The 17,625-nt window shown below is 26.9% G+C and overlaps 1 protein-coding gene across 1 annotated transcript; it reads left to right on the forward strand.

The window, feature by feature from the left end:
- The first annotated feature begins 426 nt into the window (after window positions 1-426).
- On the forward strand, window positions 427-1,558 carry LOC127282146 (uncharacterized). Its single transcript, XM_051306247.1, has 2 exons — window positions 427-892; window positions 1,071-1,558. The coding sequence occupies exons 1-2, from the start codon at window positions 847-849 to the stop codon at window positions 1,556-1,558; spliced, it is 534 nt and encodes a 177-aa protein (XP_051162204.1). The 5' UTR covers window positions 427-846.
- The last annotated feature ends 16,067 nt before the right edge of the window (window positions 1,559-17,625 follow it).

Raw genomic sequence — 17,625 nt, forward strand, 5'->3', positions numbered from 1 at the left:
TAAAAATTCTATATAGTAATTTGTAAATCCGTTTTATACAATTAATAATTATTCTTTATATATTATATAAAAATTATTTTTCAAAAAAAACGTTTATTTTTAAACACTTAAATTATATACGAAAAAAATTATATATAACTTGAGCAAAATTTGGGGTTAGGAATACGAACACGGTGAAAACTTTTTATATTGAATAATGAATACAATTTCTTAAAAAAAAGACAAAATATTTAATATTTAAAAAAAAAGATTATTATTTTTATACTTGATATTTATTAATATTTTTTATAAATAATATATTCTTTATTCTTTTAGAATTTCATAATTTATGAAAATGAATTTATCAGCGTATTTTTATTTACAAATTTTGGTTGACAACAATATTTTTACGAGATAAATAAAGATGGAAAGAAAGGTTAAATTTAATTTTTGATCATTGTCATTTTTCGCTGTTTCCTGAAACATCCATGACGCTTCATTTAATTTTCGCCACCTGAACGCTTTCTTTTTATATATGCAAAATCCTGCAACTATTTGATAACTCTCTCAAAGCTACTTGAATGCTTTGTTTAAAACGTACAAAATTTGTTATTTTCAAGCTTTCCGTGGAAGCGAAAAATCGGCCATAACAGGCTTCCTGAAAGTTTTCTATAGCTAGTTATCTACTGTCTCACAATTCTCTAATGGTTATCTCAATACTTCAAAACAACTTTTTGTTCAGCTTAACATAGCGTAGGATTTTCGACTAGGACCTTTTTGAAATTACCGAATGAAAAAACGTATACCGGGCATTGCTTTCGAAGGTCTTCAGCAACCTTTCTATCGAATTTGAACGCAAACGTCACTATGTTGAAGCAACTAGGCGGATGGAATTCCTCGAGTATAGCAGAAGGTCATTTATTTATTTAATTAGTTTACAAATTATATGTATTATTTTTAATTAATTAAATTTTAAATGTGTTTAAATTTTATTCTTTATAAGATATTAAAATGATATTTTTTTATTATATTATGTTTTAATTTAATTAAATATATTGAATAAATTAAATAAAAAATTAACATATTTACAGGTTATGTCGAAAATTCCTTGAAAAATAGGGAACTAATTATTCAAGGTATAACAAATGCAGCCAGATCTAATAACGATTCTACGAATAATCCATCAACTAGTAAACAATGCGTAGAACCTACACCTGAAGTAGCAAATGTGAATCATCTATTCGATGACTTTGATGTAACCGAGGAGGAGCTGTGTGAAATTGATGAGTTAAATCTTTTAAAAGAAACTGCCAAAGCATCGAGATCTGAATTTAAAACTGCCAAAAATGAAAAATTGAATGTCCCGTGTATTCAGTCAAAAGTACCTACACATTTCATGTCAAAATCACCGATTAAAGTTCCTTTCACCGAAAATCAAAAAGAACCACCACTAAAGAAAAGAAAAATCCGAGAAGAGGGAATTAATACCAATGAGCAAACTTCAGGATCCTTGAACTCAGTGGAAAATGTTCACGATTTCTATAGAATCACTGAATATCGAAGAGAATATTCAACATGATCTCAAGTTAGATGTAAACAAAAATTTATGTAACAAATACATAAATTGTATATTTCATAAAAATATTATAAATAATTTGTACTTATAAACAGATTTTAAAAATAATTAATACAATTAATAAATTCATGGTATTTATGGTATAAGAAATAAATAAAATATTGCAAAAATTGACTATTTCTTTTCAAAAATGTGTAGCTATTTATTTCCCTATTCACATATTGTCTCGATCGAAAAAAGAGAAAGACAGAGAAAAAGTCAGAGCTTCGAGAGTGTCCGATAGAGGCGTTGAAGCGAGGAGCAAAAGTAATGATGGGCGCCTGTCAATTGGAATACAAAATTGAAATGTTTTTAATTAGTCAATTGTTGTGCGTACTTTCGACCGGATATAAAGAAAAATAGTATGCATTACACGGGCAAAAATTTCGACATTCCCGCACCGCGGGGAATGATGTTTCAAAATGTTTTGGATCTCTAAAATTTCTCAATGAATTCTCTAAAGTAAAAGACATTCAATTCAGGGTTCCCACTAGAATCGATTTTTCAATTTCCTGGACATTTCCCTAACTTTTATTATCGTTAATCGACGAAATACTCTAGATGGCGTTAAGGATGACTTTGTGAATGAATTTCTAAAATTAAGCCCTTGAGTGTCAAATGTGTAAGTGAATATGGGCGATTCCGGATCAAATTTACAATCAAATTTTTAATTCGGACAAAAACATTTTTTCTTCATTCTTTATTGAAAAAAAAGATAAGTATTTTTTTTATGGCCAAATTTTCTCACTATGAATTTTTGAAATTTTAGATTTTCAAAAGTAGACTTATTTTCAATCACATGTTTCTTTAAAACTATTAACTTTAGAAAAATTTTGCTAACAGAAAAAAAGTTTAGTTTTTTCACGACTTTTAAATAATTGAAACAAGAAAAAAAAATTTTGAATTTTTATAAAAAAAATATTAATTTTTTATAAACAAATTAATGTTTTTTACATTTGTGCCCGATTTTTTTTTCGTATACCTACCTAGAAGTGTTAAGAAGACTTTAGAAAAGGTTTCAGAGTGGGCCTGATAAGTTTAATAAGTTTAAATAAATATTTAAACTCGGATTGCAAACTTAATGCGCGCGCGGTGCTTTGTGAGTCTATCTAGTTTGAAAAGAAATTTTCTTTAAGAGGCATTTTAAATTTTTTAACTTGTTACATGAGTTTATTACAAAACGGATTTGTTAAAACTTTAAATATAAACATATTTAAACATTTCAATTGTTTATACGATTAATTAAATAGTTAGATTAATGGATTTTTGTTTTATTCAATTTTTACATATCACAATATTCGAAAAGAATTGTTTTTCAAATATTGTCACAAAAACACATATAATAATAAGCACAAAAGGTAAAAAAAAGTTATAATTATTTTTAAAATATAATAGGTATTTTAAAAAATCATTTTGAATCTACAGTATAGAACGGTTAATCGGATAAATGATAAAATCAACGAATTTTCGATTTATAAAGTAATTATTTAAGTATTTATTTTTAATTATTTGATACGATAAATTGACGTAATTTTGTATTTTACATTCCTTTAAGAGTTTTAATTTTGTATAAGTCTGTTTTATATAAATAAACACTTAAATTATTACTTAAAAATCGAAAATTCGTTGATTTTATCATTTATCCGATTAACCGTTCTATACTGTAGATTCAAAATGTTTTTTTAAAATACCTATTATATTTTAAAAATAATTACAACTTTTTTTTACCTTTTGTGCTTATTATTATATGTGTTTTTGTGACAATATTTGAAAAACAATTCTTTTCGAATATTGTGATATGTAAAAATTGGAGCGGTATCAGTTCTACCAAATTTAGTTCTATACAAGGCAACTCGATACGTTAAACTTAGCACATTTCAATTCTACACAGTGAGATTAAATTTTTTTAATGTTTATTTCGATACAGTTTAAATGGATATGGCTAAATTGTGCACCGTTCAACTCTACACAAGTGAATTTCAAAAATAATAAAACGTTCAACTCTATACAGTTTAATTGTACACAGATGCTTTTGATAGATAAAATTTTTTTATATTTGTTTAATTGAATACGGTTCAGTTCTGCGCAAACATTCTTAATTGAAAATAGGTCTGCTTTTGACTGAACAAAATTTTGAAAATTCGTAACTCAAAAATTTGACCATAAAAAAAAAAATAGGTGTCACTTTTTTTCATAAAGAATAAGGAAAAAGTATATTTACTAGAATTTTAAACCTCGACTATAAATCTCACGTGGAATCGCCCATATATAAGTTTTTAAAAAATAGATCAATTTATTAAAACAACTTTTTTGATTTGTACAAATATAAAAATAAAATTTTTATAACGAACAAAAATTTTTTTAATGAGAAAAAGTTTTTTTTGTGTCAAAATTAATCTTTTTCATTTTATTGAGAAAAAAAATTTTTTTATTTAAAAATTCAAAAAAAATTTATTCAAAAAAAGAAAAATAAGGAAGATTAATTTTGACACAAAAAAAACTTTTTCTGATTAAAAAAATTTTTGTGCGTTATAAAAATTTTATTTTTATATTTGTACAAATCATAAAAGTTGTTTTAATAAATTGATCTATTTTTTAAAACTTATATATTCACTTACACATTTGACACTCAAGGGCTTTATTTTAGAAATTCATTCACAAAGACATCCTTAACGCCATCTAGAGTTTCACGCGCGTATCACAGCTGCCGCTGATGGTAATATACATATATATATGGTAATTCAACAACTGTATGCACTGTACACTTAAAACACTTATTATTAATTAATTATATCTTAATTTATTATTATTATTGCATAAATAAGCACTCTAAATGTATATTAACCATTCCCAATAGTTATTTACTATATATTTCGTCGATTAACGATAATATTTCACAATGAACCGAAACGTAACCGAATCGTAACCCAATTCGGTTACAACTCGGTTTTCCCAATCCGCCAGGGTTAATTAAATTCAATAAATTATGTAAAATAAAGTAAATAAATTAAATTAAAATAAATGTTTATAAAAACCTTTGCCGCTAAATAAACAAAGTCTGCTGCATTGTTCAAGAAATCCATTATTTCTTGCCATTTTAACACCGCAGACTTTTTCGGCTTATATCCCTTGGAATTCTTTTCATGAGACTTTTTAGGTTTTGAAATGTACCAATGTCGATAGTGTGTCTCGCATTTAAGGTTTTTTTTAACATCGACCATATACTCCACAATGTGGAGAGTTCCAGTTTTGCACTCAGTTCCTTAAAGTAAACAATTAAATTGCTTTCATATGAGGTTGAAAGCGAACTTTTGTGCTTGCTTTCCCAACCCAGATAACAAAATGCCTGCATAATAGCAGGCCGTGTGCCGGACCTCAGTCCGATTGATCGGACCGACGTGCTGGCACATAAGCAGCGCAATGTACGCGCCATTGCTGGCGATATCGCCCACCCGCGGTCCGATCCATTAAAGTACAGAAAATGTTTTTTACTAAAATAAAAATTGAAACTGCGTCTATGTAGATACGTTTAATGATTATTTAAACAATTTCAGTAAAAAAATTACACGTGCTGATTAACATTTTGAAAATGTGCTCTGGTAACTTTTTTTATCAGATAATCAACCATCTCATTGATTAAATAGCTAAAAAAATAGTGTTCAAAAATATTTCATTAGTAAAAAATGAGCTGTTTTCGGAATTTAATCACGGAAATGCATATATTTAATTCAGTATGATTATTTACAATACTTATCTTAAAGTTAAATTATCTCACGCACGCAAGGGGAATCGAAACCGCGACCTAACGCAAACTAAACCTAATGCCTAACCAACTGATCTATCAACGCACTTGCTTTTATTTACAAGAATTCTGTCCTAAAAATGAACTATAAAATACTTTTATTTAAAATTATTGTTTTTCAAAATTTCATTTATTCAAATATTCTTCTTAGAATTAATTATTTTTATTATAAGTAGATCAAACATTTTGAATATTATTATATAGATTGTAATAATTTTCAAGATATTCTATGATTATTTTTTGTGTTATTAAGAATATTCGTATAATCGCATGATTGTTAAATGCAATATATATTATATTCATTAAAATTTAAATTCATTTAAACGTTTATATTGTGTCAAACTAACGTTGTATCCTTAAATTACTTTATTTAGACATTTGATATTGGCTTAAAATAAAAACATAGCAAAAGTTAAGAAAATTAGGTTGCAAAATTTTCAGATGAGTTTTCTATTTTTTTTCGTAAATAAGGGTGTTTTTTGTTTGCTCTCGCGAATAATGTGTTTTCATTTAGGAGCCATCGATATAAATTCTCAATGTAACATTAATAATTAAATCTATATTTATTTTATTAATTCATTAATTTATTTCTTTGTTAAAGTAAGACAAAATAAATATTTCGAAGTCTATTTATTAGCTTTATTAAAAGTTTTCATAGTTTTTTTTAAATTTATTCCATCCAATTTTCAATTTATTATTCAATTAATTTAATTCGTTTCATGAATTTTTATTTGTTTAATATTTAGTACAATTTTTAAAAACTTTTCAGTTAATCGTTTAATTTTTTTAAGGAATTTCTTTTTTTCCCACACATCAGATTATATTTCATAAACATTTCATGAATATTTCATTGAAAGATTTGAAATATTTCAATGCAAGGTTCATGAAATGTTGATGAAAACAGGAAAATGTCCGCCTATAAGAAATATTGCCGTGAAATTTTGCTGAAATATTACACATTAAGACTCCTGCAATATTACAAATGAAGACTCTGCAATATTCAGAAAATATTTCAAAGAAAGTTAGAAACTTTTTTAAAATATGAAATCAATCGTTATTTTCTAACATGTTCAACACAGCTTAGGATCCTTAGCATCATTTAAGTTGGAATTTTTCTATAATATTTTAATCAAATATTTCAGCAAAATTACACGGCAATATTACTTATGGGCGGACATTTCCCTAATTTCAGCAATATTTCAAGGACTTTACATTGGAATATTTCAAAATTTCAATGAAATATTTCAGAAATATTTAGAAAATATCATGTGCTGTGTGTGTTTATACGTTATTTTCTCATTTTGTTGTTAAGTTCCTTAATAATTTTTTATCATTCTTTGCTCATTTAATAAATTTTATAGTTTTTCATAATTTTTTCATTTTTTAGAAATGTTGTCCCTTCTCTAAACTGAATAACTTTTTCCTTATATTATTCTTATTTAATAAATTCTAGTCAGTTTTTTTGCATTTTTTCCTGTTTTTACAAATTTCTCAATCGTTCCTATATTTCAATAGTTTTTCGTTCTGTTATAACATTTTTTAAAATTTTTTAAAAATATTTCTGTAAATCATTTCAATTTTTTTTAATTTTCAGATTCTTTTTACATTCGTTTATAAATTCTTCTATTTTCTTACAACATTTTATTTTATACAATTTTTAACATTTCATAATTTTTCTAAAATTTAAAGCTGTTTAGTTTTTGTTTTAGGCATTTTTAAATATTTTAAGCTTTTTTCGTTTTTTAAAGCTTTGTTCTTACATTTTTTAAACTCCTTCATTTTATGAATAATCTCCTTAACTTTCTTATATTTTCAAAATTTTCTTTTCTTAACATTTCTATAATGTGTTTTACAAAACTTAAGTTATTAGGATTTTTACTTATTAAACTGCTTAATTTATTAAAAATTTGTTGGCTTATATTTTTCTCATCTTTTTGATAATTTACTTTACTTTTTAAATTTTTTATTCATGATTTTTTAGATATTTTAAAAAGTATTCTACATTTTTAAAAATTTGTGAATTATTTTTAAATAAATCTTGTTATTTTCTCTTATCCCTAGATTTATTCTTTTATTTATATTTTTAAATATTTTGAACCATAAAAAAAATTATTGCAAACTTGTTTTGCTTATCACTACAAAAAAATAAAATATCAATAAAAATTAATTTATTTATAAATTATTTCATTTTATTAGTGAAAGTAATACTTTTTTTATTTATAATGAAGATTCAAAAACATAAATTTAAACAAGCCTATTGGCAGATATATCCTGGACAAAAGATCCGGATAATATGTCAGGAATATTGCGAGCACGATGCTGGCACAGTCGGTCTTGTCATAAAGTAGGTGGCACAAAAGGTGCGTTACAGCAGGGACACGGTCCGCCGCTGGTTGTGCCTGTAACGTGCCAGACACGTTTGTTATCTGGGAAGATTTGTAAGTCTCATATACTAACATATATCTGTCAGCAGATTTCTTGGGTAGTGTTTCATTTTGCACAAACAATTGCGCTACGTCGTCAAAATTTCTAAAGACTTCTTCTTCATCCGCGGAATCGTCAGATGAAATAATTTGATCCATTGTTTCTTTTCACGTAAATCACAAAAAAGAACTTTTAGGTTAACTGTCAATCCCTATACGTCTGGATCACTCGCGCTTTGAATTCTCTGCCGGTAATACAGAGCAGCTAAATTTTGCTCCCGCTGTTATAGAGGGCGAACTTGTGCATCGACCAATGCACAAATATTCGACATTCTGCTGCGAAATCGATGCGGGACATACGTACTTTCGACCGAGGTATGAAGAAAAATATTTTATGTTATAAATTGAATGTTTTAATATCGTTAATTATTGAAATGAACGTTTAACCAATAATGTTTGTTTATTAATGTGTGTGACAGGCAAGAGGCAAGATTTTAATAACAGGTTTTTCGAAAAAATACAGTTTTGTTCTTCATGGCGAGAAGACCTATGTATATAGAAATAAAAGCTTATTAACCCTACTTTCAAATGCCGTATGGCCTTTTTGAAAAAACCAATATGGCGGTTATAAGTGCTATAGGTCACTCAAAAAAAGTAGTTTATCGTGTTTTAAAATTAAAAAAGTGATCCTAAAACATCGGGAAAATCATATTTTCGTGTAACTTTTATCAATGAACAAGAATCTAATATTTATTTTAACGGAAAAAATTATGTGTCGTCCCTAACCTAAAAAAAAACACAAAAAAGCCTATTATTGTGTTTCACGCTTAAAAAAGTCATCATAAAACAATGGGAAAAGCATATTTTCGTGTAATTCTTATCGATGAACATGAATTTAATATTTATTTTATCAGAAAAAATTTTGTGTTGTCCCTAACCTAAAAAAACACGGATTAATCAGTTTACCGTGTTACATGCTTAGCAAAGTCATTACGAAACATTATGAATAGCATAATATCATAAAAGTTTTATTGATTAACATCATTTTGAGATTGGCATCAAATTGAGTAAATAACAATCTCATTTGAGACCGCCTTAATTTCAAATTTTTAGGTTGGTATTGAAATGGTATTTTAATAGTCAAAGTTTAATTTTAAAATTGTTAGAAATTATTTGGAAAATTATAAATTAATAAATATTAAAAATAAAATTATATTGAGAAATAAAATTAAAAGTATATAAATTGAATTTCTGGAAATAATAGAAAAAGAAGTTAGATATAAATTCGAATTAAAAAAATTATGAAATTAATTTAATTTAATGAATTTTTTAAAGAGAATAAAAGATTTGCACAAGCATTATTTAATTAATAAATTATATTTAACATTTTTAAACATCTGGAAAATAAAATAATAAAGATTATTTTATTGCTGAAATTAATAATAATATAATAAAAAATTTTAATGATTTAATTAATTTTTTCTAATATTTGAATAATATTAAATAGATTCTTAACATCAGTGCGAATATTTAATATTTTTCAAGTAAAAATATTGATTATCATGTATTTATTTAAAGAATAATTAATGTTACTAGTTTTCAAATTTAGCGCCATCGTTTAGGTTGGCAGTACCGTTTTTTCTGTCAAAACAGATGTTTTCACGTTCATAACCTAAAAATATGTTTCTCTTACATGAGATCAGGTTTTTTCAATGAATTGTCCAGAATTGACTTACATTTTTTTGATACTGTGATACGCATTGCTAGTAAATTAGAGCTAAATGAATATTTTACAGGATAGATTCTAATTCTACGTCATGATATTTTATAAGAATTTCTCTATTTTCTTTTCAATTTACCTACACGATCCTTTCGCAGGATCGGTAAACATTTCTTTGTTCCCTATGTTCAATACTCTTGTAGGATCGAAAAAAAACCTTTCCTTCATCTTCACGACCTTTGAGGAGGATAGGTCAAATTTGATTACATTTTTAATCTACTATTTTCTTAGTTGACAAAGCGTTCTCCAATTTGGTATCACAATCTTCACAAGTTTTAAGGATGTTTATTTGTTCGAATTATGTCAATATTTTTAGATCAGAAGTTATAAAAATGTATTAGAATTATAATTGCATTTAAAGTAATTACTGCGATTTTTGATATAAGTTTATTAATTTCACATACAATATTATTTGCTTTGTATTCTTTTTATTCTCTTGATTGAGTTATTTATTTTACCTGAAGGTTTTGGCTGAGAGTTTCAGACTAAGTAATACATTATTCGTCTTATTTATTGCTTCCTCATGGAGGAAGTATTGTTTTCGCGAAATTTTTCGAACTCATTTTTTTGACATATCTTTATGTTTTTTGACCTCAGGAATCCAAAAATGACATTTTTAGAAAATGTCATTCCGTATGTGTGTGTGTGTGTGTGTATATACATTACATTTTCATAAATATCTCAAATTCTATAAGAGCTTTAGGGCTGAATTTTTTTTAAATTGTAGATCTCACTTGGGGACATAAAATGAGAAAACTTTGGGACAAATTAATACATAATAACTATATTTTTTTTGACTTTTAAAATTTTTGAAAAATCGTTTTTTGCCCATAACTTGAAACACATGTTTTGAAAGTTGGGATGTTTTTACTTAATTTTGTAGAGTTTTTTAAGACGCATTTTTTGAGCTATTGACGAACAATCTGCTATCATTTTATCCAAAGTTATTTACATTTTAAAAATCATAAAAAATCGTTTTTTGCTTATAACTTTAAAAAAATGTTATGACACCTACAGTTTTCTTAGTCTCATTTTGTAGAGATTTTCAAGACGCATCTTTTGACCTATTAACGAACAGTTTACGATTACTTTATCCAAAGTTATTGACATTTTAAAAATAAATAATATTGATAAAAACCTGTTTGCATGAAATTGGCTAAATACCAATCATTTTTAAATATAAAGTTATACACACATTATTTTATTTTAATTTTTAGTTTAATTTTTTACTTATTATTATATAAATAAATATAAATAAAAAATCGTAAACTGATCACAAAATACCTCCATGAGGAAGCAAAGTGTTCATGGAATGAACACAAAAATACATACTTCAACTTGGCATCGGTTTTTAGTTCTCTTTTTTTCTTGACAAGTAGATTATTTATCTACAAGATTTGTTCTGTATGGAAAAAATTTTATTTCTGTTACTTTTTTTTATTTATCAGTTTATCAGTAGACATGTTAAACAGTGAAAATGACAAATAAGCTTTCCAGAAACTCCGGTGAATATGAGACGCGAAAAACCGCTTCTTGGTTGTTTTTTGAAGATATAGCCAACACGTACCATTTTCCTGATTAAGAAATACCAAATTCGTCTTCACTGATAAAAGTTAAGCGAAAATATGATTTTTCCGATATTTTATTATGACTTTGTTAGGCGTGAAACACGATAAACTGCCTTTTTCCATGTTTTTTTAGATTAGGGACGACACATAATTTTTTCCGGCAAAATAAATATCAAATTTATGTTCATCGATAAAAGTTACACGAAAATATGCATTTTCCGATGTTTTATGATGACTTTTTTAAGCGTGAAACACAATAAACGGCTTTTTTGTTGTTTTTTTTGAGGTTAGGGACGACACATAATTTTTTCCGATAAAATAAATATTAGATTCGTGTTCATTGATAAAAATTACACGAAAATATGCTTTTCCCGATGTTCTAGGATGACTTTTTTAATTTTAAAACACGATAAACTACTTTTTTTGAGTGACCTATAGAGTCTCGACCTATAGCACTTATAACCGCCATATTGGTCCGCCATATTGGTTTTTTCAAAAAGGCTATACGGCATTTGAAAATAGGGTTAATAAGCTTTTATTTCTATATACATAGGTCTTAAAATACTTGAACCAATTTTGGGCAGGGGGGGTCTCCCGTTGACAGAGAATGTCCCATATACATGTTATTGAAATTATTACAGTGTACCAACTCCTCGTTCTCGATAATAATTCAGCTAGTTCTGCCTCAGTAATAAATGGAAACGTTTTGAAACAAACATTTCAGGAATGCGTTGTAATCGATTGTAATAGCTCAATCTTTGCAGAAAAATTTCAAGATCCATCACAAGGTAATTATAAAGGTTAATTAAATTGTATACGTTGTAGGATAAGAATATTTGTTCTTTATATGTATTTTTTAAAATCAGATAAAACAAATGAAAACTACATTCGTCAGATTTTAAGTTCAAATTATGAAGGTGATTTTTTGCTTGCGGCTTACGCATTTGAAGAAGACGAGGAAAAACTCGAAGAATTAATTGTGAAGAAAAAACACCATATTTTTGGAATAATAAAGTCGCAAAATTAGTAATAAATAACGAATTTTGGAGAACCAATAATTATAGGTAATTTTTTTCTTATTGAACGTTTATACATATAAATATTGTATATCTGATAAATATGAAATAAATTTTCTATTTTTGATCATAGTATAACATCTGATCGTTTAGAAGAGCTAGCTGATGCTGCGTGTAAACTATTTCCAACCCATTTAAAAGAAAGCTACTATTCGAGAGCAACGTCTATGAAAGGTGAAGGAGATGTTTTTCAAACTTATTACTCGAAACAGCAGAAAAAAGAGATCGCTATAGGACAATTAAAAGTAGAATTTATCGAGAAAAAAAAGAGAGCATTAAATGGTAAAAATTGTATAAAAGATACTCAAATTCGTATAAAAATAATTATGATTGAATTTATAAATTTATTTAATATTTTAATTGGAGAGGAAAAGGAATCCGCTGATTTTCAGAAGTTGAAAGTGTCAGTTAAAATTATATTGTTGAAGATTATAAAAAGTTGTGGATCAATACTGCTTTTCAGGAAAGAATATATTTTTATCAGAGGTCCGATATTACTACAATTTTTAATACATTTGTTAATCTCGATCATTCTGTGGGATATTATCTAGTAAGTAAATTATACTGACATATAGTTTACTTATAAGAACTATGTTATAAATATCAACTTGTAGATTCAGGAAGACTTCTAAAAAGTGTACGATAAACCGGGAAACACTTTTTTTGAAAATTGGTCTTCGATCGCCGATAAAGTTATTAAACTAGCGAAAAAAAAGCTTTTTATGAAGTTATTAGAAAAGTATTAAATGAGAATGCAGTTATTAAAGATGATGGTATATATATAAAAGTAAAAATAATTTCAAACCTCTCTTCAATGCTCTTCTCTCTTGAGTATTCCTATCTTTGAAGTTCATTTTTCGTTGCTGTAATTTCCTTTTTCTATATGTTTAGAGTAATACAAGACAGGAAAGTTTCAGTCAAAAAAGTTTTTTCCGTGAAATTTTCAAAATTTTCAAATAAAATCAAAAATACAAAAAACAATTAAATTTTTTTTTATTTCTTTTTGATTATAACAGAGAAAACTGTTTTATGTCAAAACCAATTGGAATTGAAATTTTCTTCTTGAACATAAGGTCTCTTTTAACTTTACAGATCACATGTTGAGACCCTTAAGTCTAATATAATTAACTTTACATTCTTAATTTTTAATATTTTAGATCACCATAACAATCTAGCTTTGATTTTGCTGCCTCTAATTTTCAAAAGATTAATGAAGGAGACCACAAGATCCAAAACGAAGACTACATGGAATCTACAGAAAGAGGAGATATTAAAAACATTTATTGTCCACATTAAGGTATGTACTTGTTTTTATTGTTATCTGGTTTGTCACGCTTTTCCGCTACAAAAATTCCCTGACTTTTCCAGGTTTTTTAGGAATTATTTAACTTACAAAAAGAAAAGTAAAAAAACAAATTGATATATAAAAATTTTGAAAGTAATATATTTACTTATTTTCTTTTTTTGGTCATCTGTTAAATCATTTCATTAAATTTTTCTGATCCATAAATAAAAAAAAATTACTAATTCATTGGTAAAATGTAACTAGCTCATAGAAAAAAGTTAGTCACTGTTTCAAATTAGTAAAAATATTAAATATTTTCCAGGTTTTAGAAGTTAATTTCCTGACTTTTCCAAGTCTTTTTAAAGCCTGAAAATTTCCCTGACATTTCCAGGTTTCCATGTAGCGTGACAACACTGGATATTTATTTTTTGTTAGTCACATAGTTATAAAATTTCTTACGTTCATAGGAAACTGAGAATACAACAGAAGCTGTGCAAACTGCTGAAAGCGAGTTGCAAGAGATGCATAATCTGCATAAAATAAAAGTCCAGCCATATGTCATTATTAACGGACCTTCCCTAACTGACATAAGATCTTCTTTGGTAGTCATCGAGAATCACGAGTATCAAGTAACTTTTCCTGTAGCTGAAATTGATCTTTGTTTTCAATCTATGAAAATGTTTGGCGAAAAATTTTCACCGGTTTGCAACCATGTGTGGCAGTTCATCGAACGTGAAATTTATAACTTTGAAGTGAAAGATTTATATAAAGCAAACGCAAATGTGATTGAAGGTATGCTAAAAGCATAATAATTTGTTTCTTCGGAATGTCGTTTAAAAGTTTTTAAATTTAAAACAAAAAATATTTGTATACGGCAATACCAAGAGACACTAAAAGTATTTTGAAAGTGTAATAATTTTATTCGTTATAATAATTATATTTATTGACTGACTGACAAAATTGTTTGTAAATTAAAATGGATTTTGTAAAGCAATTAAAATAGACTTTGGGTCCAAAAAAAAATTGTTGGACAAAAAAATGTTAAAATTTACTCTGAAACTTTATAATAATCCTTTACTTTCTAGAAAAGCAGTGGATGAAATAATTGCAACATTCGATGATTTCTTATCAGAACTATTTATTCCATTTATTCAAAATGAAATAATAAGTAACTTAGCACACTTACAACATGAGCAATCTATGAACCAAGTGCAATTCATCTTGGAAAATAGTAAGCATATCTCTTTAGTTCAAAAATTATTGTACGCAAAACAAAGATGAATTTGTTTTTCCTCTTATCGTTTATTTTGATGAATTCCAGACTGGAAATCCACTAGGGAGCCACGCACAGGAACAAAAATTTGGCAGGCTTTACGTACCTCTTCCATGTTTACCACCTCATTTAGTTGCGAAATTGAAGAACATCTTTCTTTTGTCTATTTCTTATTCGAAACATTGACCACAATTTGGAAATGAAAAGGTATTTTCGAAAGCAATCGAGGAATTGAATATTGTGTCCAAAGAAGGTATAAAGATCACTGTAAATGGAAAAGAATTAAAAATGTATTTTCATTGCGTTTTAGTACTTGGAGATAATTTAGGTGTAAATGAAATATTAGGCTTTGTGAAAAGCTTTAATGCAGAGCACTATTGCAGGTTTTGCAAAGCGTCTTTGAAAGAGTGCCAAGAGATGCTTTCGGAACATAAGAAATTGATGAGGACAGTCGAATCTTATACAGCGGATTTGTTAAAAAATAATTCGAAAGCAACAGGTATTGTTAAAAAGTGTGTCTTTAATAAGATAAACAAATTTGACGTTACAGAAAATCTATCTGTTGACATCGCGCATGATTTTGACGAAGAAATCGCAGTTTATACCGTTGGTGGAATTCTTGAGCACCTAATAAAGACTAAAAAAATAACACTGGAAAAAATAAACAACAGAATTGAAACGTTTCCTTATTCCGAATCAGAAAAATCGAATAAACCGAGACCTTTATATTTCGCTGCTGACATGACAGGCAGAATAAAATTGAAAATTAAACAGTCGGCTTCAGAGATGCTCTGCCTTGTCAGATATTTGGGTTTAATGATAGGCGATATGATTCCACCGAACAATGAACATTGGAAGCTCTACCTCGTTCTTCGAAAATTAATTGGTGTTTTAACGTCTCCAAGACTGACTGGAGGTGAAATTGAAAATCTCAGAGAAGTTATTCAAAAGCACAATGCTTTGTACATAAGTCTTTTTGGAGCTCTAAAGCCTAAGATGCATTTTCTCCTTCACTACGTAACACTTATGTTGCTAAATGGTCCAGTTATCCATTTTTCAACTTTGATGTTTGAGAGAAAAAATAAGGCTTTAAAAGAAATGGCTATTTGTTCAACGAGCAACATAAATTTGCCACAAACAATCGCTATCAGACATCAATTACAACAGTGTTACAACAAGGAGTTTTTGTCAAAATATTAAAAGTGATTTATCGCTTGGGCCAATAAAAAATGTGAATGAACTACTTGAGACAAAACACATCATTACAGACATACCGCAAAACACTATTGTGACGAGCTTGAAATTTATAGAAATAGCAGGAAAACGTTTTTCTGAAGGGACTTGTTTAGTAACTAAAATTGTAGGGGAAAATCCGAAGTTTGGTGTGATTAAGAATGTTTTCAAATGGAATGATAAGATTTACTTTAAAATTAAAGAATTTGATACGCTCTACTTTGATCACTATTACCATTCATATTAACTAAATTCTGATCAAAATTATTGCGACATTATTATTGATGTGAATCTGATTCCCAAATTACCGCCTTGTTTGTACATAAAAAAGAAAAGTGGTGAATATATATTGCAACAAAGTTCGACATTTAAATGTTAAATATAAAATGTACGTAATTTTTTGTTTTATATAGTGTTGTAATTGTTGACAAACGTCCATATTTAACGGGGGGGTATCGACTTTATACAATCTAGCTAAACACAGTGAAACTGTATACGTTTAATTGTACACAGTTCAACTCTATGCAGCTAAATTAAAAAGTTTTTAACTTTTTATTCGATACAGCTTAATTCTATACTGTTAAATTGTATGCACTTCGATTCTGCACAAAGCAAGTTTCGAAGTTAATAATAACGTTTAACTCTATACGGTCAAGCTGTACACACACAAATTTTTCATATTAAAACTTTTCAGGTTTGTTTAATTGCATACAGATTATTTCAATACATGCATTTAAAAAGTAAATGAAACTTTTAATTCGACACAGTTTAATTAGGTACAGTTAAATTGTATACAGTTCGACTCTGCACAAACAAATTTCGAAATTAATAATGTTTAACTCTATACGGTTAAACTGTACACAAACAAATTTGAAATATAAAAGTTTATTAGATTTGTTTAACTGCATACATACTATTTCGATACGCGCATTAAAAGTTTCATTTTACTTTTTAAATGCGCGTATTGAAATAGTATGTATGCAGCAATATGCTGAATACAAATTTATGTTCGTAAATTTATTTCACGTTTAATGATGAACGAAATTTAAATTTCTATTTAAATATCTTTGAAAAATACAATGTCACATAAAATAAATGACACAGAAAATAAATTAAATATTTCGCGTTAATAAGCAATTCATTTTTTTGATGTACAAAGTAATAATTTCCAATAAAAAAATTGAAAAAAAGTTGCAAGAATATAATATATTTATCTTATATATATTTTTTTCGTGTTGATTTTGAATTTAAAGAAAAACCTTAAAAATATGTTTAAATAGTTAAATTTTCTACAATTAATTAACACATTAAAATTATAAATGATTGAAATATAAAATATATTATTTAATATTGTAAAAATTATTAATTTTCATATAACATTTATTATGTAAAACATATATAGATATATAATATAATAATATATAAATAAAATATAAATAATGATAATATAATAAAAAATATTTTATATTTAAAATCCATGTGCTTTTCGGATATACCTATATATATATATGACTAGACACGTGAACGGGAGTCACGCATGTGCACTATCAGATGATAGTGCTTGCATCTCCGTTGCAAGAAATCCATCCGA

Source organism: Leptopilina boulardi, unplaced genomic scaffold, assembly GCF_019393585.1.
Source record: "Leptopilina boulardi isolate dan_hultmark-lab unplaced genomic scaffold, ZJU_Lbou_2.1 LbouV2_281, whole genome shotgun sequence".
Taxonomy (NCBI): domain Eukaryota; kingdom Metazoa; phylum Arthropoda; class Insecta; order Hymenoptera; family Figitidae; genus Leptopilina; species Leptopilina boulardi.